The sequence below is a fragment of the Morus notabilis genome, unplaced genomic scaffold (genome assembly GCF_000414095.1).
Source record: "Morus notabilis unplaced genomic scaffold, ASM41409v2 Scaffold1029, whole genome shotgun sequence".
Lineage (NCBI taxonomy): Eukaryota > Viridiplantae > Streptophyta > Magnoliopsida > Rosales > Moraceae > Morus > Morus notabilis.
In genome coordinates this window covers 54,775-78,071 of record NW_010362540.1, presented here as the reverse complement: position 1 = coordinate 78,071, position 23,297 = coordinate 54,775, and the positions used below count along the sequence as shown (strand labels likewise).

Below are 23,297 nucleotides of genomic sequence, written 5' to 3'. Positions count from 1 at the left end.
ATCTCGTATACTTTGTGGTAAACTAGTCACAAAAGCGTATTTGTCAAATTTAGCGCAGAAAATAGTATTCATTAAAGAGTATTTCTTAGCTTAAATACCAAAATTTAGTATTAGTAAATAATACTGCATTGGAGATGGTATAAGGAATCCTTTGGTTATATTTTTTATAACTGCTTTTCCCCTTTTTCAAGGTAGCTGTTTTGGAATCAAATCTAAATTGGTATGTTTACGTATTTTCTAAAATGACTCAAATAGTTCGAAAACGACTTTTTTTTTTTTTTTTTTGTAAAAAAAAAAAGGAAAAACACTTAAGAGTGGTTTTTCATTTTTAATTTTTTGCATTGCTATAGTAAATAAGTTGATTATTTATTTTAATTACTATTTATTAAATAATTAAATATTCAGTAATTAATTAATAACTATTAATACGCTTTTCGGACTGCCCAATATGCATGTTACTGTGGCCTGTACGATGTGTTGACTTTCAAATTGTTAATGTGCTTTAAAGTAAACAAAATATTATTCTTCCTCTTTTGCTCGTTTATTTTTTCCTTTGGATAGATGGTCAATTGTTTCGATGAATTCTGCCCATTCCTTGATGCACATGGCCAGCCAAAATACATTTTATCTTCCTTTAAAAAAAATAAAAAAATCTATGCACATATAACAAATGTCACTTTACAGAAGTCGTTGCCTAATTTATGAGCTTATTTTTAATAAATTTGTTGTTTATACGTTACCGTTGTTTATTAAGTTTTGAAAATTTAAAATAAAGATGTTTATCGTATTTGAAATAACACTTTGCAGTATACAAAACAACATTGAACATCTCAAATATGTTATTTTATAATTTTTTTTTTATCAAATATAACACGTATTTTTTCTCCCGGCAAAAAATAACATTCGTACTAACATTTCCATGGAAAATGGTGTTAAGAGTCATGAAAATTTTGAACTCTAAAACCTCAAAATTACTCTAAACCTGACATTCCCTCCATGGAAATTTTTACTAAGCCCATTGTTGATGTTATGAACGTATCTTGAAGCATTAAAATCGGACTAAGAAAAGAATTTATTAGAAGTCAGTTTATGCATGTATATACAATGCTAAAAAAGTAAGTAATTGATACATATGAGACTTTAGAATTGAGGAAATAATGCACAGCTTTTTCATTGATAGAAGAAGAGTTTAAATAGGTTACAAACAGAATCAAGAAACAATATTTTGAAATTGGAAACTAACTATAATCTAGGGAATTTAAAATTCTTAGCTATACAAATCTAATTCCAGCTGTACAATAATCTAAATAAAGAAACTAGCGTTTAATATCTCTAATATGCCCCCGCAAGTTGGAGCTCCGAGAGAAGACTCCAATCTTGAGTAGTAGCTGATGAAAGCGTGTGCGGGGTAGAGGTTTAGTGAGAGCATCCGCCAACTGATCTGTAGAAGAGACATGCATCACTCGAAGAAGTCCAGTCTGAACTTGTTCATGAATGAAATGATAGTCGAGTGCAACATGTTTCATACGGGAATGAAACACCGGATTAGAACATAAATTTGTGGCTCCCACATTATCACAGTAGATGACCGGTTTCTGAGACGAAGAGAAACCAAGCTCACCAAGAAGAGAAGTGATCCAGCGCAATTTTGCAGTTGTAGCAGCAATAGATCGATATTCAGCTTCAGTCGATGATCGAGCAACCGTGCGTTGTTTCTTGGAACTCCAAGAGATGGGGGTGCGACCAAGATAAACAATGTATGCGCTAGTGGAGGTGAAGTCATCTTTGTTACCGGCCCAGTCAGCGTCGGAGAAAGCATGAAGATCAAGTGTAGAGCGGCAATGGAGAAGAATACCCTGATCAATGGTTCCACAAAGATACCTGAGAAGACGTTTGGCAACATTCCAGTGATTAGTGGTTGGACGATGCATGAACTGAGAAAGTTTGTTAACCACATATGCAATGTCCGAGCGAGTCAGACAATGGCACGATATTCAGTGGGATCCGATAGCGCAGAGCCCGAGTGAATAACAAGAGTGGGCGTCATGGCGAGAGGTGTGGCGACCGGGCGGGCATCGGTCATCTTGGTACGAGCAAGAAGATCAGCAATATATCTCCGTTGTGATAGAATGATGCCCTGTGAGTGAGGGACAACTTCTACGCCAAGAAAGTAGGTTAACGGACCAAGATCCTTTAACGAAAACCGATTGGCTAGAAGTGTAATGAATCCCTGAACTGCAATGGAATCACTCCCTGTGATAATAATATCATTAACATAAACAAGAAGATAAAGAGTTACGTTGTTTTTGTTGAAGATAAACAGAGAGGTGTCTGCAGTAGAGTTGATGAAGCCAGAGTGGAGAAGAAACTGACGAAGCTCATTATACCAAGCACGAGGTGCTTGCTTGAGGCCATAGATAGCTTTTCTCAACTTGCAGACATGCTGGGGGTGGTCAGTATCAGTGAAGCCCTGTGGTTGTGTCATGTAGACATCTTCAGTGAGAGTGCCCTGAAGAAAAGCATTATTGACGTCAAGTTGACGGAGAGACCAGCCACGGCTGATCGCAATAGAAAGCACCAGACGAACAGTTGTGGGTTTGACAACAGGGCTGAATGTCTCATGGTAGTCAACACCGGGGCGCTGATGAAAACCCTTGGCAACCAGACGAGCTTTGTACCTGTCAACAGAACCATCAGGCAAACGTTTAATACGAAAAATCCACTTGCAACCGACAATGTTCTGAGCCGTATTCGGAGGAACTAACTCCCAAGTGCCATTTCGAATAAGGGCATTGAACTCCACAGACATGGCCTGACGCCATTTGTCATCCTTGATAGCCTGAGTCACACATGTGGGTTATACCTCTTTGGCAAGAAGAGCGGAGAGGTTCAGTTTGGTGATTGGCTTATGTATGTGGTTGTGGGAACGGGTAACAATGGGGGAGGTCCGGGAGGGGTGGGCAGTGGTTGGTTTGGGGATGGATTTTCTTCGTCGCGGCTAGAGGGAGGCGAAGGGAGAGTTGAGCTGTCCAAAGTTGCTTGCTGTGGCGAGGTGGCATTTTTGCCGCGGCAAGAAGGCAGAAACGAAGAAATGGTCGAGCTGGGAATTGAGAGTACCTGATGAAGGCGTCCTGCGAGGTTGAGCCGGAGATGGTGTGTTAGAAGCCGGAGTAAGAAGAGGAATAGAGAGCCAAGTGGAACCGGTAGAGTCATCCGGACGAGATAAATGGGGAAGTAAACCATTCATGGGAAATTCAGTTTCAACAAAACGTACATGCCTGGAAGTATACATCTTCTTAGAGGTGGGTTCATAGCACAGATAGGCACTTTGGGTCTGGGAGTAGCCAAGAAAAACACAAGGAGTGGAGCGAGGGGCCAATTTATGAGGAGAGTACGGACGAAGCCACGGGTAGCAAAGACAACCAAAGACTCGCAGTTTGAGATAATTTGGAGGATAAGCAAAAAGCTTATGATAGGGAGAGATCATGTCCAAGGTGGGAGTAGGTAAATGATTGATAAGGTAGGTGGCGGTGAGGAAAGCATAAGACCAGAAGGAGAGAGGTAAGGAAGCCCGGGATAGGAGAGCGAGACCAGTTTCAACTATGTGGCGGTGGCGACACTCAGAAAAGCCATTATGTTCGGGTGTGTGTGGAGGAGTGGTGAGATGAGAGATGCCAGTTGTGGACAAGAATGATTTTAGACCCGTGTATTCCCCCCATTGTCAGAGTAGATGGTGACAATTTTTGTTTGAAAGTAGTTTTCAACCAGAGCTTTGAAACGTGGAAAGACAATGGAAACATCCGATTTATGAGCAAGGGGGTACAACCAGATGTAATGAGTGTAATGATCCACAAAGATGACATAATATTTGAAATTATCAACAGAATGAATAGGAGAAGTCCACACATCAGAGAAAATGATTTGAAGCGGAGCATGAGAAACAATAGTGGATTGGAAAAAAGGTAATTTATGACTTTTATTGCAATAACAGTCTTTACAATGAAAATTCTTAGAGACAGATGAAGAAAAAGCTAAAGAAAAGGTAGACGCAATATGCCTAAGGATAGACTCGGACGGATGACCTAAGCGGTGGTGCCAATCAGCAGGAGAAGCTTTGACACTGGAGAAGGCAAGTTTGGCTTTGGTAGGAGGGGATGACACCGGCCATTCATACACACCATCTCTAGTTCGTCCCTATAGCAGTGTTGCCCCCGTCATTAAATCCTTCACATGAAAGGAAGTGGGTAAGAATTCAATGGATGTTTTATTTGTTTTGTAAAATTGAGATACAGAAATCAAATTCCATTTCATATTGGGCACACATAAAACATCATGTAATTTAAAGGAATGAGAGGGAGTTTTTAAGGAAGTAGAACCAGTGTGAGAAATGTGTAACCCAGTACCATCACCAATAACAATGTCGTCTGGGCCGTCATAAGGAGCGTGAAGCGATAGATTGTTCAAATAAGCAGTGACGTGATGAGAGGCCCTGGAGTCAAGAAGCCACGTAGAGTTGTCTGAAGCGGACGCAATGGCCATGTGTGCCTTCGGTTGCCACTGAGGGGAGGGAGAGCGGCCAAGATTAGGAACCGAAGACCGGAGTGCAGACGAGGAAGCAGTGTTGGCTGGGATCAACTGAAATAGTGGACATTGTGCGATCGTGTGGCCCTGAGCACGACAACCCTGACACTTGCCGAGGTACGGGCGTGGCGGACGGCGCTGAGAGGACCCTTGGCCGGCCGTATGTTGCGGAGAGAAGCCGGCGGATGGCGGGTTGGGCCTCCAGGCAGGCCGAGAGAGGGGAGGCCGTGAGCCTCTATTGTGGCGGTTGGATGCAGCGTTGGCCGTGACCGGTGCGAAGGAGGGGGTGGAATGACCCTGTTTGAGGGACAGTTCTCGATTGATCAGTTTCTCATGAAGCTCATCAAAAGAGATTGGTGTGTCGCGGCCCTCAATACCGTCAACAAGAGCCTTGTAGTCGTCATCAAGACCATCGAGAATCTTCTCGATAAGATCTTCATGATCCATCAGTTTGCCAAGCGCGGCAAGTTCATCGGAGCGGCACTTGATAAATTGCATATATTTTGAGATCGACTGAGAACCTTTGACCGAGCGCTTGATTTGGTCCTTGATTTGCTTGATGTGTCCACAAGACGGGTGAGCATAAGTGTTGGCAAGGGTGAGCCATGCTTCGCGGGAGGTGGTAACATGTTGGATGAGCGGAATCAAGGGAGATGAGATGGATCCGACAAGGGCGCCAAACAACAGTTTGTCTTGCCGAACCCATGGGAGATAATCCGGGTTGGTTATGTCTACATTGTTGGTGCGAACGGTAGACGGAGGACATGGATGAGAACCATCGATGTATTTATAGAGGTCATAGCCGACGAGATTGGCTTCCATCTGAAGCTTCCATGACAAATAATTGGTGGAGGTGAGTTTGACAATATTGTGATTAGCCATATTGATGAGTTGAAGAGGTTAGGTTGGGTTGGATTGGCGGAATTGGGAAGGGCGACAATGTGGGATTCGGTGGGTAGGGGAAGCTGAGGTTGGTTGGTTGCCATGGTGGAGCAGAAAAAAAAAAAATTCAGAAGGAGGACTAGCAGCTCGATACCATATGAGACTTTAGAATTGAGGAAATAATGCACAGCTTTTCCATTGATAGAAGAAGAGTATAAATAGGTTACAAACAGAATCAAGAAACAATATTTTGAAATTGGAAACTAACTATAATCTAGGGAATTTAAAATTCTTAGCTATACAAATCTAATTCCAGCTGTACAATAATCTAAATAAAGAAACTATCGTTTAATATCTCTAATAATACATACCGAATGACCTATGTATGGAATATAAACATTCTTGGTTTAATCTATATACATTTCAATTATTGTTCTCAAACAAAGAAACAATCTAAAGAATATGAAAATAATCTAGCTTCAATTGTTCTTTTAAAACCAAAAAAATAAAAAATAAAAACTCGGGCAAAATTTTCGATTTCCTCCTTTTCTAGCTCAGTCCCCATGCCTGCAAAGTATAAGGAAAAAAAAAAGCCTTTTGAATGTCAACTTATACATAGCCACAGAGATAAAATTTACATTTGTTTTTGTTGCCAGAATCAAAATATTGAATGGGAAAAAATAAGGTTACCTGAAGTAAGCCGTCAGAAGTTCCAACAACCAAAACTTCTTCATTAGCATCAAGAGCCATGCAAATGACTTTACAATTTGTGCCAATTTGTAGTGTGTCTATTCTATTCTGCTTCTCTCTACCCCAAATTTCCACTGCTCCTTTCTTGCATCCCAAGTAAACTAGCTCCGAGCTTATGGCCATGGCTCGGACTTCCAATGTGGTAGTTAATGATCCAACCATGGTGTGATCTGATGTGCTCATGATCTTATTGCCACATAGAATTAGAACAAGTTTTCAGGGACCGTCCAAATAGAATTAGGAATATAGAGAGAACGGCTAGCCATAACCAGATTATTGACTTCCTATACTACTTTTGTTTATGAGGAGAAATGGTGAGCAACTCTTTTAGGATAATTAGCAATAGATAGTTTTGTTGAGTGTGGGGAGTCTAATTATCACCATGACGTAGAGTTTTCGCTCATGTATTTTCAGTTGTCCTAATTATACTTATATTGAGGGCGCTGGTTTTGGAAATTAGGTTAAAAGATTAAGGTGAACAAGTTTAAAATAAGAGTAAATTTTGATCTACTTAAAAGATTAAGGTGACGTTTGGTTTATGGGTTTAAAATCATGATTCATGACTTATATTGGGGGCGCTGGTTTTGGAAATTAGGTTAGAGGAAGTATGCGTTTATCATATTAGATTTCTGAGATTTGCGGAAAGGAACACTGTCACTAAAACAATATTTTCTATGAACAAGTTTAAAATAAGAGTAAATTTTGATCTACTTAAAAGATTAATGTGACGTTTGGTTCATGGGTTCAAAATCATGATTCATGATTCTGATTTTTAAAATTTAAATTTTTTATGAGAGAAAAACACAGAACCATAATTCTAAACCGGACAGAACTCTTAAAACAAACGTCACTTAAAATACCTTAACAGCTGTTCCATCCAAGGAGGAAGTGGCTGCATATATAAGTCCATCATGAATTTGTATGGCATGAACAGGGCTTGCTTTCCCAAGCAATTTTCTAGAGCCGCTTTGAATTGTACTAAGTGTTTCTGTGACCAAATCAATCTCCTGAAAGTTCCAAAAACTTTGGTCATCAATATAGTTAGGGAAACAATTTTTTTTTTTTTTTTTTTTTTTTCCTGAAAGCAATCCAACATCAAAACTAATGAAGTTTTCATACTTGAATACTACTATCTTGACATCCACAGTATAATTTTCCATGCATTAGAGCCAAACACTTCACATGTTTTCCTGGATTCAGCAATTTGAATACCCCATTCCAGGAATGAACCTAGCAATAAAAGAAAATAACTATTCATAAGGCTTGGGGAAAAAAAAAAAAAAAGAAAACAAAAAGAGCTCTTTGTTAGGGCATACCTTTAGACCAGCTCCATGTGGAATGAAGCAAGAAATGTTGTTGGAAACAACTAAATTCTGAACTTGATCCTTCATATCATGTACTTGTATGCAATCGATTGTGTCGTCCGAAATTGACCAGATCTGTTCTTCAAAGAAACGAAAATAACTCTGCATGAAGGAGACAATATTTACTTGAAGATGAAGAATCTATTGAAGGGAATGCGTACCCTGGCACTCCTATCAAGTGAGCCACTGTAAAGTCTCTCCCCCGCTGCCAAAACTGCTAAGCTTGTGACCGCCTTCGTATGTTCTCGAATTTCTTGGATGAGATGAAGGATGCTTCCTTTACCCGTCCATACCTTCAGAATCAAGTAACAGAATCCCATCAGACTTGAACTTGACAAGAATTAATTCTAGTATACAATGAAGGTGAAATACATTTCTCATTGTATTTATCCTGAAAAAAGGCAATACTTTGTAATTATACCTATTCATAGTGATATTAAAACCACAAAATTGTTTAACTTCACGAGTCAAGTTGGATATTAGAAGTATATAATATGAGTATCAAAAGAAAATTTGACTGGTGAGTTACCTTTATAGTGCCATCTGCATGGCCAGAAAAGAGTTTATCTTTAAAGCAAACTAAAGACAAAACCTCTCCATTCTCACTGCAATCTACTTCAATTAATTGTTTATGATTCCACAACTCCTGTTGAAAAAAAAAAAAAAAAAAAAAGACACCAAAGACAGGCATTTAGTCAAGGCTCTTAATCTTTTCTGGTACAAGATAAAGGCGGACCCCAGTGCCAAAGAGGCTCCCGTACTATGACAGGCTTGGGGGAAAGCTCAATTCCATTTGTACACGGCCTTACCCCCTGAAGGAGAGGCCGTTTCCGGGATTCGAACCTTGGACCCTGGGTGCAAACGCAAGCACTCCCACCACGGTGCCAAAACCCGCCTTCTAGTGCAAGATATAAAAAAGAAAATGTAACAAACTTACAGCACTTGAATCTTCGCCTTCAAAGAAAACTTTCAGCATTTCAAATGCTAAGGGAGTGGCTCTCTTGAGTTCTCTCAGACCCTTTATTACATCCTTCACAGAAGAAGTTATATCTCTCAGCCCCTCTGAAATTCACAAATTTAGGTGTTAGAAAAATGCTGATGTATGATTATAAACGATAAAATTACTCGTATTTATGGATCCGAATACGAATGTTCAATAAGCTCTAATAAATATTAGTAAACGAATGTAAGTTGGTTTTCCAATGATTTTGGCTTTACCAGGATCCTGTATGAAGCTGCTCAAGGCAAGAAGAGAAAGGGCTCTATCTTCGGTATATCTAGAGGACTTGAATATAGATATGAAATGTTTCAGCAAGCAGACACGGGCCGCGCCTCGTACTCCTGTGTCGGGGAGTACTTTGAGCATGTCCACAAGCCATGTAGCTGATATGAAGCACTTTGAACATAGTTCTGCATTTGTGCTCTTCAGTCCTTCTGAAAAAGCCTCAAAGAGTAGACCAAACTCATGTGACACCAAAACAGACGCCATTTTTCTTTCCCAATTGTCAGCTGCCTTCTTTTCTTCCTGTTGTGGTCAATTGAATAAGAAAAACCACTATGAGAAACAATATGTTTACCAAATTTTCGACGCGAATGATGTGGAAATTGAACTTTTTTTTTTTTTAAACTAAAATTAGTAACTGATATCTGAATTAGATACATGTATTTAGAACTTAATAAGTATGGTAAACACATTGGTATCTGGAGGATTACTCCATGAGGAAACGACTAGCATGAGAATCTTCAGAGAGGACCAAAAGTAAGGTAAAATAAAATGAGGAAAAGTAGTGAAACGAATAAGTGAAAACACGGCAGAATCTAGAGAGCTCACGAGAATGTCTTCAGCTTCTCTGCCGGAAATGCTTAGTTGATCCATCCGTACAAGGTTGTTGTAGCTTTTTTCGATGCCAGCATGCTTAAGAAGGAAAGCCCTTGTAAGGGACTTTCCAGAGATAGTGAACCTCCCCGGCAACAACATAATTGTCTCAGCTGCGGCTATTTGGGCTCCAGGGAAGTCTGTATCTCTAAGACATTCTATGAGAGTATCTATTGCCTCTTCGCGGTATATACTCATCTTTCTTGGCTCAGTCTACAAACAAGGACAATATTTCTAAGTAACTATCACTGTTAAGATTAATCATAAGGTTCATAAAACTATATAAAACTATAGAATTTAATTAGGAAATAGAGAGAATTCCAAACCAGTAGGTCAAGTTGAAGTAGTAGGCCAGCCACAACAGGACATTGGTCATGCAGGGCTGTTTGCAGATAAACAAGAAGGGCGTGCATTGTACTGAGAGGCCCTTCATTCTTTATAATGTGAAGGATTTGTTCATTAAATGTCCTTCTACAACAAAGCAAAAACAAAAAAGAAAAAAAAAATCACCACGCAAGCTCAAGCACACAAGATTCACTGAAGATTTCGATAATAACATACGAAAATGAAGGTGAAACACTTACCTGTTCAACTTAACCAACTCGAACAAAAACCTAGCTATCTCGAACTTTTCTCCATCACTTGCGCCCATGAAGCACTCCAAAACAGGAGCCAACTCAGCTGTATCAGCAATAATGTTCCTGCACATTCCATCCTCTTGCATACACTTGACTAGAATCTCTAGTGCCGCAATTCTTTCTTCTACCAAATCAGCCCCCAAACTATCCACAACACTTTCAATTGCTTTTTCGCGAATCACTACATTGACAATAGAACTGACTTTGGTATCTTCACTCATCTGAAAAATCTGTCCCAGCAAAAGCACTGCAGCTGTTTTTAACTTCACACACATTTTAAGCAAATCTTCCTCTTTCTTCTTGATCACCGCTAATAGAGATTCCACCAAGTCCATTTCTACCAAGTTCAGAATTGATGTTCTAAGTAGATATATCAACACAACAGCTTCAATCAACCCCTTTCTGAATAAAGTTGCAATGCATTCTACATCGGAGTCGACCTGCGTAAGTGTCTGGATCACAGCCTTGTCTCTTGATCCCAACTCAGATAGAAGAAAGATTGTGGCTTTGAGTACTTTGGGATCAACGGAATTGAAAAGTATCTCCACAAAACCATTGATTACAGGAGGCTTTGACAACATATTTTGGATATGCTCTTCCATGTCCGCTTCCTGCCAGAACCGCTCGATTCGAAGGACAGCAGTCTCGGACTCTTTGAGAATCTCTGAAGTGCATAGACTGGAAATTGCATATCTCAGCGCACTAACTGTTCCCTCTATGCTGGCTTGGATTATAACACTAATAGGAGAGGTTAAAGGCATCTCTGGCTTCAGTGTTGAGTCAGCTTCGGCTTGTAGATTCTCAGATTGCTTTACCGGCGCTGCGCCTGGATTCTGTTCTTGCCAACTTCCAATGAGCCTTTTAAGCACGTAGTTTGTCTTGGGAAGCTGGGTACTTTCCAGCTTCTGGCGAGTAATCGGGCACGTCGAGTTTCCTCGGTCAAGCCATTCCTGGATGGCCTGGCGCTCATATGTCTGACCCGTCTCAAGAGTCACAGGGTCATTGAAGAGATTGCTTGTAATGGGACAGACAAAGTCCTGTGGACGCATAGGTCTATCAAAATTTGCTACAATATGATCCGGAGAACTGATAACAAGAGAACAACAAAAGAAGTTAGAATTTGAACATTAAAATTAGGATAGTAGTTAGTGATTGATTAACAAAATGATACATACCAACTGGATTCTGCATAAATGGGCTGTTCTTGTTTCTTGATTCGTCTCTGTCTAGGCTCAAACAATGCCATTTTTCTGTTCTTTTCCTACAAAACAAAAACACCAGAAAAACAAACCAACTGCATAGGTAAATCAGACCATATTGGGTAACTTTTTTTGTTTTGTCTTGTTTTTTTTTTCCTTGATGATATCAATTACCTCAGTTTCAGCTTCAGATTCTGTGGAATAACCATCTACAGAATTATCATCCATTGAAGACTCTATTTCAGAATCTGAAACGGTACTATTTGGCGATGGTGTCAATCTCCAGGCGGATTTTTGGCCAGAAAACGTTTCAGGAGAGACCCTTCGAGGATAAAATGGTAAGGACTTGGATTTGCCGCTGGAACTACTGTTATTGAAGATTTCAACTGACCTTTCTTTTTTATCATTCCATATTGGCTGCAGAAATTGAAGGGCAAATTCATTGACCTTTCCAAAATTCGAAGTATGAATAGAACTGAAACATGGTGTGAAATTACAAAGTTGACTCTCAGCCTATGTCATTGTGTCAATTTCGGTAGATATAATTACAAAAACCCCAGATCAGTCGCCAAAAAAATAAAAATAAAAAATAAAAACTCCAAATTTCCAAAAACCCCACTACCATAATCACGTGAAACTTAAATCATTAACACCTTATTATGGAAGACCCATATGGAAAAAATGGATTGTCACCATCTATCTACAGGAGTTGAAGCATTAAAATTAAAAAGTAAAATAAGCATCCAATCAAATTCAACTATTCAACAGGATTAATCACATGTTAAAAGTGCTTACAAGTATAAGTCAAGTCTAACTAGCAAAAAAGTATAAGTCAAGTCTAAGTAGCAAAAAAGTATAAGTCAAGTATCTTCTCCATGGATATATTAATATCCAAATGTGGTAACACCTTTTATAGTGGAAATTATAACACCTTTTATAGTGGAAATTATACGTACAAAATTCGTTTTGATGATTATTTTGATTAGAATTAGCTGATATTCCATAAAGTGTTGCTAATTGCTATGAAGATATTCTACCTATCCATAACTTTGTATCATCATTATCTATTAGTCCTCTCAAATGCCTAACGGTTAACATAACAAAAGTGCAATAATTTGGTCAATAAAAATCTAAGTAGGCCCAAATGATCGGGTTTCAAGATAATAGTGTTTTTGCAATATGACAAGATTTCTTCATAGAGGGTTAATGAAGTGGTCCAATATGAAACTTTCAAAATTATAAATAAATAAATAAAGGCTAGCTGGCCAGACGAACAACTTGATCAACCTAATTTGTACATATATTACAAGGTAATATTGTCCGATTAGCCAAAAAAAACTTAAAATATTGTCACCAATGGGATTTGGATAATAAAAAGGCAATATGTTTACATAACTAAAAATAAAAAGGCATTCTGTTCACACGGACTGCTGAAGGAAAGAAAGGACATTAAAGTGAGAAATTAAAAAAAAAAAGAGCAGAAAAGAAAAAAAGAATATATATATATATATATATATATATATATATATGCAGAAACAGACAAAAGAAAAAAGGGCGAAAACAATTTAAATTAATTTCATTTGTTAACGGAGAAATTCCGAAGGAAGCAAACCAACAAAAAAAAAATAATAAAGAAAACAAAGCACAGATTCCAATTTTTACAAATAAAGAAAACAAATCTGGAGCTTCATGAGAAAAGAATTATACAGATTCTAAATTTTATTTTTAAGACAGATTCCAATCTATTAGAAAAATATATGCACACGATGAAACCAAAAAAAAAAAAAAAAAGTTACCAAGGTTTACGTAATTTTAGTTTTTTTTTTCTCTATATTTTTTTTCTTTTGAATTTAAAATGTGCAATCATTTCCATTTACTCTATTTTCATCTTAAGAAAAATGTGAAAAACTAGAATGTAATGAACTATTGCTAGTAAGTTATTATTACTAATATAAATTTTTGCTTGCTTCTAGGTTTTTTTTTTTTCCCTGGAAAGCTATATTGTTTTTATTATTATTCTTACTATCATTCATGAGGAAATTAAGAAAATAATAAACATATTACATTATACCGTCCGTTTATGGATATCCCAATCTCCCCAGTTCTCATCCTGATCTGCTGATCATCTTCTTCTAGTTCATCTGATCTTCCATCAAAGACTTTAAATTTCCCAGCTGAATTCTTCAATATCAACGGCGGAGGATGAATCATCCGATTCTGGCCATGACCATCTTGATTAATATTTTCCAAAACCTCTTTCAAGTACCCAGCCAAAACCCTGCAATTCTCGTCAAGAACCTCCTCGTACTCCCTCTCCAACTCCTTCAGCTCCGACATCTGCGCATCGCTCATCTTCGACAGCGATTTCGTGCTCGGAATCACCGCCACTGGATCGTTGCAAATCGAGTAATCGTCGTGATCAATGTCGGTCCGGGACATAGAGTTGGATAATATTTGTGTTCTTTGTTCGTTGAAGCAACGGAGAACCGGTAAAAGATGGACTAAGAAAAGCTCCTCGAAGAGCGTCGGAGCGATATCCGATCGCGCCGATGAAGGATCGAGGCAGAACACATCGAGGAGGCGGAGAGCGGCGTCAACGGGGCGGCGCCAGAGGCCGTAGGCGAGGGAGAGGAGGAGAGAGGAGAAGGAGCTTCCCGGGAGGGCGAGGAGGAGGTTCTCAGCAAGGCGAAGGGAGGAGGACCGGACAGAGGGGCTGGCGGTGGATACTGCGTTTTCGAGTGTGTCCGCGACGAGATTTAGGGCCTTGTTGTCGGCCGCTGAGGGGGTTGTTTTGCGGCGGAGGACGGAGAGCAGGCGGCGACGGAGGTCGGTACTCGAGATGGTTTCAGAGATGAAAGCGGTGGTGTGGTGGAGGATTTCAGACGGTGTGGCGGCAGTGGCGGCGGCTGTCATGATGGTGGCGCCGTGGTGAAGAGTGGTGGTGGTGAGACTGAGAAGGGGTTTTGGTAATGGGGTGTTTGAGGTGGGAGAAAGAAGTTTGGAGGGAAATAGGAAAATGGTGATTAATTAATTATTAGTTTAGTTTTAATTGGGTGATATTAACTGAAATACCCGTTTTTTTCTGCTGGCGAAAATCATCTGGGACGGCAGTTCAAAATTACTACTATGACCTAAATTCTTTTTTTAATTATTATTCTAATTTTGAACATAGATATTCCTCACACATGTATTTTACTAGGTCAATATTATTATTACTATTATTATTATCATTATTATTGTTGTGCACATATATATTTTTCAATTTTGTTCTTTTGGAAAGGAATGAGAACTTTTTTTTTTCTTTCTAGACAACATAATGTGATTTCAGTACTCATCTTGGTCACATAACTAAATGTTAGCTAAGCGTTGGTTAAAAAGCTAAATCCTTTCATGTGTCTTGTACTTGTTTATATTGGCCTTTGATATCGACGTTGGAAATGAAATAACAGTTGTGTTTGGAGTTGTTTTTATTTTTGTTTTTCATATTTTTTGAGAAAGAAAAAAAAAACGGGAGAAAAACGGCGTTTGACACAATTAAAGACAAAAAAGGAAATAAAAATGATTTTTTAGTTTAGTATAAAATGAGAAAGAAATGAAAAACGACTTTTAATCGTTTTTCATTTTTTGTTTCTGTTTTTTCCTCTCTCGAGTTAGAGAGAGACATTAATAGATATTTTTATACTGAAAATAATCTCTTAATAAAACTACCAAACGCATTTTCAAAAATGATTTATATTTGAGATTGAAAACGTTTTCATTTATATTTTTATACAAAAAAAAATTATTTTAAAATGAATTTCAAACGTACCTAACATTTTTTACTATAATATTTTCTCTTATAATTTACGATAGTATTTGATATCACGTAAATTCACTCTTCAACTAAGTTCTCAACTCGAAGTCTCGAACCCGGGGTTACAGCTTCACCATCCTACGTCAAAATTTGACACAAAGAAAATGCAAGGGGGTAGAATGGTATTTTCACTGGCTTTGAAATTTTACGGCAAATGAAAGCCCCCTTTGACCCGTGTAAACATTCAAAGCAAACTATTGGCAGGCCTGGCCGGCTTTGGCTTAAGCTTGGCTGTTCACTTCCATTAACAGGTCATATTAATTCCTAGTACTTCCAAATGGGTCCTTTTTATATACAGCTTTTCTCGCTACCTGTTGATCTTTCTTTGCCCATCCAATTTTCCATTCAAACTCAAATTGTAAAACTTGCATCATCAAACGATAGAACTCTTTGTACTTATCTTGTGTGCATACCAATTAATATAATATTTGGTTCGAATTTGAAGGAGAACAGAACTAATGGATGTAACAAACAGTTTTTCTCTCTCTTCCCTTAAACAATTTTTCACTTGTTTTAGAATAATGCTATACATTATACGCATTCTATGTTTTATGTATACAATGTCCAAATCTCAGCTTTATATACATATATATATATTATATATATATATATATATATATATAGGTGAGAGTTAATAGTTAACTTTTTCCTGCAAAGGCTTGGATCGCTTTTATTTCTTCATCATTCAATAACTGAAAAATGGGGTGTATATAGATCTCAAAATTTTGGATTGTACGTAGTTCTTCACTTCTACAATGTCTTGTTTTATTATTAATATACATTTGTGAGTTGTTAGATTGTTTTAATGTACGCAGCACTTAGGCATATGGCACAATTTGTGCTCCTTTTTGGCTTATTTCTTGATGGTCATTTTCACCATTAATCCTCATCCTCGTTTGTTTGAGATTTGAAATTCTATTACTACAAGGTGTGTTACAAAAGATTAATTAATATTAAAACGGCCAGTACCAAACACACTAATTGGATTACACTCAATCATGCATGATGCATGTATACTGAGCATGCTAAATATAAGATATGACATCAATATACACACACACTCACGTGTGTATATATATATATATATATATAATGATCCAAATTATTAGGGGACGTTTTTTCATCCTAAATTATTGAGGGTGCCAAGTATAAATGACAAGATAAATTACTGAATAACTTTTGCTTAATTTCTATGTGGGGAAACCTATGAAGACAACAAGGCAACAAATCTGATTACAACATCAACTGCATTTTGGGAAGCCAATGAGGCGAAGATGGAAGCTTCATTGGAGAGGGAGGAACCGCCGCCGGCCAAGTCGGAGAGTGCCCGGATCGTAATGAAAGGCTTTTTTTGCTGGAAACAAACTAGAGCTACCGCAGCACTCTCCATGTCAATTGGAGTTGCGTTGAATTTGGAGTTCAAGAATTCTCTGTATGCCTTATTGTCAACAAACACATTGGCACTAACCCCTCTTTTCACTCTTGTCACAACAGGGTTTCTTGGTAGACATGTTGTTGTGTTGACGCAGCCTCTCAACTTCACACTCTGCATGTGAGAAAAAATGTTATTCGAAATAGAAAATCGTTCGAGTATATATACTATGTAACGGTGAAAAATTGCCATGCAAAGTTGTGTGGTTTCTATTGTCTGGCTGCAGGTATAATCTAACGATAATTTCACGTCTTATTATATCTTAAGGTTAAGGTTTGAATCTCCGGTTTATAAAAATGAAAATAAAATATTTAACATGCATATTAAAACTATAGGAATATAGTAGAGGAATAAAATATACACACATATTTGGATGTTTGTATAGATGTATATAATATCACTAGAGATATCAATTACATCTATAGCAATTTTATACATATACATATATATATATATATATATATACAGCAATTTCTTTCTTTGTTATTATTTGTTTTTTTTTTTGGTGAGAATATACTAGCAATTTTCATTGGTTACCACCCCTAAAAAATATATATGGGGCCATATATTACATGTTCTGTAGCTAAAAAGCCGTATGAGGTGGTGAATAAATTAAAGCTGGTAGGCAAAGCTAGTGCCCTACTGTGTAACTCAATATAAATAATGCCCCTAGATGATATGATAATGTGTGTTATTTAATTATATGGCTATATAGATGCACGGCTATATATATATATATATATATTGTAGCTCTTGATTAACAGAATAAACCATTATAAAATTCGCGTGTCTTATTTTTGTTGATATTATTACTTTTACATTTTTTATCATACCACCAAAAATCTTATAGCAACAATACATCAAATATATATAACGTTATCATGCTAGTAATCTAGGAGGGTACCTAAAAGTAATCCGACGTAATTCTGTTGACGAAATTCCACCGTCAACATATATGTATGTATGTATGTTTAATATATAGAAATAATGATAATTATACCTCTAGTTTCTGTGCAGCTGCAAAGTATTGCTGGTTAACTGGAACCCAAAAGACGTGTTGCCTAGTCTCAGGATGTCCAAAAACAGGGAAAACTTCTTCTGGCTGATACCACACATTGTTTAAAAGGTTGTCAACAAACTTCCCCTCTGCGGTTTTGTTGTTGAAGTCGGAGAAGTCTAGGTAACCAATTTTCCTTGTGTAGTCTCCATTGGATTCCAAGGACAGTTCATCATCTGGCCCATCTCCAAATCTCTATTCAAAGTTTGAGTATTGTCAAAACTAGATAGAAGAAAGTCTTATAATCTATCAAAAGGAGATCAATATTAACGGTCAAACAAAACAAGTAGAAATTAATATGCTAGACCGGTCCCCTCAATAAGTATTAATCAAAGGTTCAGTAGTAAATTGTTATGATATACAGAAATCTTTCTTTTTCTTTTTTTATTTAGAGAGTCTTACGGTAGAGTACGCAAAAAAAAAAAAAAAAGCCCTTAAGGGTTTACAATCCCCTACTGGTTTTCTTTTTTTTTTTTTTTTTTTGTTATTCTACTTAGATGAATAAGGTTCTTACATGAGGTTTATTTGTAATTCCATGGCAGTGTATGAGACAAAAAAAAAAAAAAAAAGGGATAGAAAATAAAACAATTTAATATAACCTGATAAAAATCTAATAGTTCAGAATTGAGTCTATTAGTAGTTTTTTTTTTTTTTTTTTTTTTTTGACCTTACTGAACAAGAAATTCTCCTTGTTTGTTTTGTTAGGATATTTTGTAGAAATTGTTTTACCTGCCAATTCCAGAGGCCAGTATGTGCCCAATACTCTGGAATAGTTACATCACCTATTTGCAGTTTAGGATTTGCATTTCCTGCAATTCCATAGTGGACAACACCTTTCACTTTGAATAGAGTTACCAATAGTTGTGTAGCTATACCTGCATTAAGCTAGTTATAGAGTTTTAAAAAAAAAAAAAGAATTATTATTCAATGATAATTGCGACGAATATTCAAAAGGGAAAATCAACAAAAATTAGGAATATATATTCAAATGCACACATGATTATATACCATGCTTAATCCTGTCATAACAAGTATAACCTTTTGTCTTTCCAACTTGCCAATGCGAAACCTTCTTCCTGTTGAATCAAAATGTCAAAAATATTGCAAGAGAGGAATGAAATTCAATAAATTATATACAGACTTTCTTTTACTGGTTAATTTTTTATGAAGACTTTATTTCAGCAAACTAATTTGAATTCCACTTTTAATATATAGATATATAAATTTATATATAGATACATATTGTGATCAGAAATAACAAATTCTTGATTGTATCCTTAGAAGTAATAGAGAGCACATTAACAAAGCAAAATAGTACCATATACTTGGTCAACTGGAAAAGTGAACAAGTAAAAAAGTTTCGAAATTAGTGATGCAAGAATAATATTATATACATATTTCGATACTATTTTGATCTTTTGTATGATGATCATGAGAACAACATGAAATTGTACGTGTAATTGTAAAAATATAATAAGATATAAATATATATATATATATAAATATGTGTACCTGAAAAATCCACGAATGGATGGTGTGGATCAGCAACAAAACTTGAAGATTGCAAAAGAGGGTCCAACTCAAATGCGTTTGGAATCACAATACCCAAATATGGACCCTTCTCATTTATTCCACTAATCTTTTTCAAGGTAAACGAAGAAACTGATCCATTAGCTTTACCACCACTATTCCCTAACACCAACACAATCAAAGCCAGAAGCATAACCTTCAAATGGCCGATCTTCATCTTCTCCCTTGAGATCCCAAAACTTTTTTTTTTTTTTGGTCAACGCTTTATAATTATATGCCCATTAACAAAACATACCTTGTATAGAGATCGGAAGATATATGTAATTGAGTTTTTTCTTCTATTTAATTTCGTTCCTCAAGTCAACGAGTCTGAAAGATATTTTAGAGAAGAAAACAAGTAGGTGCCGTACGTTTTCTTTTTTGGGGCGGAGGAAGAAAGTATTTAATGATGGAATTCAGATTCTCTTAGGTTTTTGTTTTTTTGTTAATTAGCTGTGTTGGCAAAACAGTTTTTGGTTGTACAGATTCAAAAATTAAGTTCTAGAAGACATTATCCAGATGGCTGTTTGTTTTGAAGAATAATCAGATTTTGTGCAGAAATATCAGATTTGTTGACTTGGAGATTAGCTTGTGGTAAATCGGATAAGGCAAAGCTAATACGGATCATGAGGTCATCTTTTATCAGCTATTGGTTTCATCTCCTGAGAAGATTTGATTCATTGAATTTTGAAAAGGTGAATACGTGAGTTTTGGAATTAAAAAACTCAAAGAGTGAGATGCTGTAGATAATGCTGAGGAGGATTTTTTGGTAACAGTTAGAGGTTCAAAAGTCATAGATATGTGGAATGGTTTGATATGGAAAGAGGCTTTACAGAAAAAGATAGAGTGTTGACCACAGAAAAGTCTAGTGACAGAGAGATAGTGATTAAGTAGAACAATATGTGATTTTGTGTTTCATGTTGAAAGTTTGATTAACTGAAGGGAGTTCAGTAGTGAAATGGTACACGCTAAACAGTGTCATTGTGGGAGTTTATCACAGCGGCGTCATAGTCTAGGAGGGAGTCCTTAAGTGATTAAGTCCGTCAGGGTTGTAATTCTTATAACATAGTGAAACTGTTTACTGTCTGAGCGTGGCCCCGCAGAGTAGGTGTGCGCACCGAACTACGATACCATATTGTGTGTTCATTTATTTTCTGCACTATTGGTTTCCTTCGTTGTTTAATTTAATCGGTAGAGTAAACTGAGTAATTAGTGTCCCAGACAGTGTTCCAACGTCATCTGGGACATCAGGCGTAACATTAAGATCTAACAAGTGGTATCAGAGAGGTTCACTAACCAGAAGTTCGGTGAGCCGTTCACTGACCAGAAGTTCGGTGAGATCTTAGATAAATTGATCTGCTACGTCTAAGATGGACCTGCTGAAGGAAGGAGGATCAGTATCGCGTCCACCTCTGCTTGATGGCTCAAATTATTCTTATTGGAAGGCTCGGATGAAGGTTTTCATCAAGGCTCAAGATGAAAGAGCATGGCGTACAATGCTGATCGGATGGAAGCATATAGAAACAAAGGATGCAGAAGGAAAAGAGATTCTCAAGCTTGAAGAGTCATGGAGCACTGATGAAGACAGGTTGTCCAACTACAACTCACGTGCACTTAATGCAATATTCAATGGAGTTGATGTTAATCAGTTCAAGATGATATCCACGTGTGAATCAGCAAAAGAAGCATGGGAGATTTTGGAGGTGGCTCATGAAGGAACAGCCGCGGTCAGACAATCAAAATTGAATATGCTCACAACCAGGTTTGAAACTCTTCGAATGCATGAAATTGAAACTATTTCTGAATTTAATTCACGATTATGTGATATAACTAATGAATCTTTTGCTCTTGGTGAAAAAATCTCCGAGGCAAAACTTGTCAGCAAGACTCTGAGATCACTCCCACAGAGATTTGCTTACAAAGTCACTGCTATTGAGGAGGCAAAACACATTCAAACTATGAGACTTGATGAGTTGATGGGATCATTTAGAACATTTGAAATGAATCTGGACCAGAACAAGCAGCAGAAAGAAACTACCTTTCAAGTAGAACTGCATAAACCAATAGTGGAAGAAGATACAAGAGATCCACAAGTGTTGGTAGAATCATTTGCTCTTTTGACAAAGAATTTCAATCGCATTCTGAAAAGAGTTAAAGGCAAGGGTTTCACTCTAAATTTTGGAAAATTTAACAACTTCCAAAAGAATACAGATGCTGCAAGCAACTCTGAAGCCAAGACACGAAACTGAGGCATCCAGTATCGAGAGTGTGATGGATATGGACACATCCAATCGGAATGTGCAAATACCCTTAAGAAGAAGAAGAAGACATTCAACGTGACATGGAGCAATGAAGAATCTGATGGCAGCCAGAAAAATGAAGATCATGTGAACAATCATGTTGCTTTCAATGTATATTAGGATGTTCCCAACAACAGTGTCGCAGATCGTGTCACAAACGATGTTGAAACATCAACTGTAATACAAGAAGGAAAACCTGAAGAAAGCAGAGATCTCTCTTATTCAGAAAGTTTCAGCAATGATGAAGAACTGACACAAGAGACTATTCAGGAGGCTTATAAATCAATGTTCAACAAATAGATTCAGGTGGTCAAGTTGAACAAGTCACTTGAGAAGAAATTGGCGGATGCTGAACAAGAAAAGGAAGATCTAAAAATGAGGCACGAGTCCAAGATTGCTGAAATGAGAAAAAGACTGCATAAAGCTAATGAAGAGTTAGAACGTACTCAGAAGACCTTGAAGATGATGAATACCGGTACTGTGAAATTAGATCACATCTTGTCTATGGGAAAATCCAGTCATGACCACTTTGGACTAGGCTACAGTGGAGAATGTCAGTCATCCAAGTCAGCCTTTGTCAAAGAAAAGACTCAGGCTAAAACAAAAATTCCTCACTCCAAGACCATTATCCATGCTCGCTCACGACAAAAAACATTCATTCCCATTTGCTACTATTGTAGCTTTCCAGGACACATCCGGCCACGATGTTACAAGTACCTGAATGCCTTAAAATGAGGTATGCATCTAAATTCGCCAAATGTTGCAAGACAGACACCAAGGAGGAAGATTAATAGAGATAACAGAAGTACACGTAAGGTATGGGTGAGGAAATCCGACTTAAGTTGTCATGCGGCTTACACGTCTCTGAAAGCGAGTGATAACTCTATGAAAATAGAGTTAATTGAGCATTTCCCAGGCTTAAATTATTACCTAGAGGGTAATTAGTATTAGTGTTCTCCTATATTTTGTCTTGTTAATTATTTTTAGTTATTTGTGATTCATAAATTCTCTCTCTCGTGATTAGCATTTAAAAAGAGCTAATTCAGGTGCGCTTTGTGGTTAATCTCAGCTTTAAGAAAACGTGGTCGTTTGGAGCTTTGAGCAGCTTTTCATTTTTGTAGTATGAAGGAATCCTAGTCAGTATTGCTGTGCATTGCTGCAGCAAGACAAGCTGGGCCAGACTGCTGACAGCTGGACCTGAGCTGGTTAATGGGCTGATTTTTTCCGTGAAGGGTGCTGATTGAACCACTCATTGGAGACTTTCTCATGTGCTGCCATGTGGAATTAAGGTACAATAAGTACCTGCAGCTGAGAAGAAAGAAGGCGTCCTTGGTCATATTTTGTAATGTAGAGGCGGCTGAACTTAGAAAAGGAAACCACCTCCATTTCTCTGATCAAGTACCAGCTCTAGTACTGGAAAGAAGAAGAAGGAAACGTCACAGGGTGTTGAACGTAAAGGAAGGTCCATTGCTGATGAAGGAAGCATTTAGAAAAAAACCTTGGAAAAGGGGGATTCTGATTCTCCTATCTTCACCTTAGTTTTTCTTACTCTCATTACTCTGTTTTACTTTGTTGAAGAATATTTACGTTCCTCTATAAATCTGAACTCGAATCCATTTATAACTCTATGAGATTATGATTTGTTGGCTGAAATTGTTGAGTTGTTAAATATTGAAATGTTAGTTGATGTTGAATGGATCTAATGATTATTTCTTTGTTTATTCAAGTGAGCTGAATTTGTGCCTTAACTGTGATTGGGAAATCATAAGAGGGGAGTATAGCTTTGATTAGATCTG

The 23,297-nt window shown here is 37.3% G+C and overlaps 2 protein-coding genes and 1 non-coding gene across 3 annotated transcripts; all 3 read right to left on the bottom strand.

Moving 5' to 3' along the window:
* Positions 1–4,894: 4,894 nt before the first annotated feature.
* On the bottom strand, positions 4,895–5,031 carry LOC112092363. Its single transcript, XR_002902551.1, has one exon. It is a non-coding gene; the product is annotated as a small nucleolar RNA Z247 (small nucleolar RNA).
* A 790-nt stretch (positions 5,032–5,821) lies between these two features.
* Positions 5,822–14,203, bottom strand: LOC21386300 (putative E3 ubiquitin-protein ligase LIN-1). The gene is made up of 15 exons (XM_024168343.1): positions 13,355–14,203; positions 11,465–11,707; positions 11,267–11,352; positions 10,038–11,177; positions 9,780–9,924; positions 9,409–9,666; positions 8,796–9,102; positions 8,515–8,639; positions 8,107–8,223; positions 7,739–7,870; positions 7,530–7,652; positions 7,333–7,443; positions 7,074–7,220; positions 6,154–6,399; positions 5,822–6,030 (listed from the first exon to the last, which is right to left on the bottom strand). The coding sequence occupies exons 1-15, from the start codon at positions 14,201–14,203 to the stop codon at positions 6,013–6,015; spliced, it is 4,047 nt and encodes a 1,348-aa protein (XP_024024111.1). The 3' UTR covers positions 5,822–6,012.
* A 2,123-nt stretch (positions 14,204–16,326) lies between these two features.
* Positions 16,327–19,603, bottom strand: LOC21386299 (bark storage protein A). The gene is made up of 5 exons (XM_010102338.2): positions 19,145–19,603; positions 18,641–18,708; positions 18,362–18,517; positions 17,576–17,827; positions 16,327–16,689 (listed from the first exon to the last, which is right to left on the bottom strand). The coding sequence occupies exons 1-5, from the start codon at positions 19,377–19,379 to the stop codon at positions 16,348–16,350; spliced, it is 1,053 nt and encodes a 350-aa protein (XP_010100640.1). The 5' UTR covers positions 19,380–19,603; the 3' UTR covers positions 16,327–16,347.
* Between the last annotated feature and the right edge of the window lie 3,694 nt (positions 19,604–23,297).